The sequence below is a fragment of the Corvus brachyrhynchos genome, unplaced genomic scaffold, assembly GCF_000691975.1.
Source record: "Corvus brachyrhynchos isolate BGI_N302 unplaced genomic scaffold, ASM69197v1 scaffold45, whole genome shotgun sequence".
NCBI lineage: Eukaryota > Metazoa > Chordata > Aves > Passeriformes > Corvidae > Corvus > Corvus brachyrhynchos.
Genome location: NW_008238361.1, coordinates 1170402 through 1172506, shown reverse-complemented (window position 1 = coordinate 1172506; position 2105 = coordinate 1170402). Strand labels below are relative to the sequence as shown.

Genomic DNA, 2105 nt, shown 5'->3' with positions numbered 1-2105 from the left:
TAAACCCAAAAAACTTCCCTAAAATCTGCTGTTTATCTGCCACAAAGCCTCAACCACAGGTTTAAAGTGATCTAGGAACAAGTGAGGAGATACTGGATGTATTTGAAGGGAATTTACCTTCTCCTTCTTGGACAGGAAAAACAAAACATCCTCATAAATCTCCAGCCGGTCCCGCTCGGATATGGCATTCCACACTTCCATCTCCCCAAACATTTGTTCAGCTTTTCTGGGCAAAACAAATGAAAAACACACAGCTCTTTATTTATTTATTTGTGACTAAATTATCCCATCAATCCCCAAGACCATCAGGGAGAGCTCTGTCCCAAGCAGGAACACTTTTATAGGAATTCTCCTTGATTTTCCCTCGAGAAAGTTTTTTCCAGGATACCTTTTAAATTTTTATAAATGAAGGAAAAAGCTAAAAATGGAAGTTGATGCCACTCCAAGCAGTGGATCCCATCAGGATTTTTATCCCACATTCCTGTCCCAAGTCCCTTACTTGTATCTGGTGGTGGATGTCATCTTCTCATGGTTTTCCAGGAACCGCTGGAAGGATTCCTTGGCTTCCTTGTACTTGGATCTGGCTTCTTCCTTCTCCTCCTTCTCTGTCTGAACTTTGTAAGCGTTAAAGGCTTGCTTTTTTTCACTCAGTTTTGCCAAAGCACTTCCCAGGAAAGAAAAGGAAAGAATAATGTCATTTATAGATAAAGAAAAGCAGGAAGAGAAGAAAAAGAAAGTCAGAGAAAAAGGAAAGGAAAGTCAGAGAAAAAGGAAAGGAAAGTCAGAGAAAAAGGAAAGGAAAGTCAGAGAAAAACTCAGAAACATCAGAAAAAGAAAATAAGAAAACAAGAAAAATACATAAAATCTAAACCAAAAAGCACAAGGCAACAGGTTTGACTAATCCAGATTTAAGATAAAATCAAATATAATCTAAACATTTTAATCCCAAACTCAGCAGCAAAGTCAGAGAAAAAGGAAAGGAAAGTCAGAGAAAAAGGAAAGGAAAGTCAGAGAAAAACTCAGAAACATCAGAAAAAGAAAATAAGAAAACAAGAAAAATACATAAAATCTAAACCAAAAAGCACAAGGCAACAGGTTTGACTAATCCAGATTTAAGATAAAATCAAATATAATCTAAACATTTTAATCCCAAACTCAGCATAAAATACCAACTTCCAAGCTTTTTCCCAATGAAAATTAAGCTGTTTGAAGCATTTCTTTATGGGGGAAAGGAGGAAAATTCCCTGCCAACGGCACAAAATGCAGGAATATCTGTTGCTGACAGAATCTTGGATTGTTTGGAAGGCAAATTCCCTAAAAAAGGGTCTGTGTGGAATTAAAGGAGGACTCAGTACCTGTATCTGGGGTCATTAATGATCATTTTCATGGCTTGCTCCCAGGAAGCATTAGATGGAACTCGCTGTGAAAACAGGAAATTATGGATTAATCAAATCTGGAATTAACATCCAACAAGGAACAATTCCTTAAAAACAGCCATTGCGGGGGGGAGGGAGGGGGAAAAAAGGCATTTTATTTTTGAGCTAAAACAACATTTCACTGGAAAGCTCTTTTCTTTCATTTCTACAAGAGTGAGGAATTCTTCACCAAAAAAATCCAGTAAAACCTGGTAAATAAAATAAAAATTACACCAGGCTTTGTAGTTCAGTAAAACATTAGTAATTGGTCAATAAAACACCAATAATTGGCCCAAATACCTTTTCTTTTAGCAGTTCTTTAAATGCTTGTTTAGCCTCTTCCTTTGTGTTCCACGTGTAGGTTTTTTTAACAGGTTGGGCATCCTCATCCTCCTTCTTTGCAGCAGCACTAAAACAAGAAGAATTTAATTATTTCAGCGTTTTTTTTTCTAAGTTAGAGGCACTGAAGAGTCACAAACCATCACAGAATGAGTTTTTTAAATAGCAACTCAAAGTAAAAAAGTCATTCTGATAATTCATGTAAAGCTTTTCCTTACAGGCACCACAACTGATGAAAAAAAGATCAAAAAAAGCAAATTATTTCAGCAAAATATTTCCCTCCTGTAATTTGCTGCCTGCTGAAGTTATCTAGAAATGATTCATAAAAACATAATGTTGAAATTCAGCAGG

General features: G+C 36.2%; 1 protein-coding gene across 1 annotated transcript in view; it reads right to left on the bottom strand.

The window, feature by feature from the left end:
• Positions 1 to 2105, bottom strand: part of PRPF40A (pre-mRNA processing factor 40 homolog A) — a 9579-nt gene that overhangs the window by 6778 nt on the left and 696 nt on the right. The window contains exons 2-5 of the mRNA XM_017736046.1: positions 1716 to 1824; positions 1356 to 1420; positions 500 to 664; positions 118 to 226 (exon numbers count right to left, since the gene is read on the bottom strand). Of these exons, the coding sequence (XP_017591535.1) occupies positions 118 to 226; positions 500 to 664; positions 1356 to 1387 (306 nt within the window). The 5' untranslated portion in view covers positions 1388 to 1420; positions 1716 to 1824. The remainder of the gene's footprint in view (positions 1 to 117; positions 227 to 499; positions 665 to 1355; positions 1421 to 1715; positions 1825 to 2105) is intronic.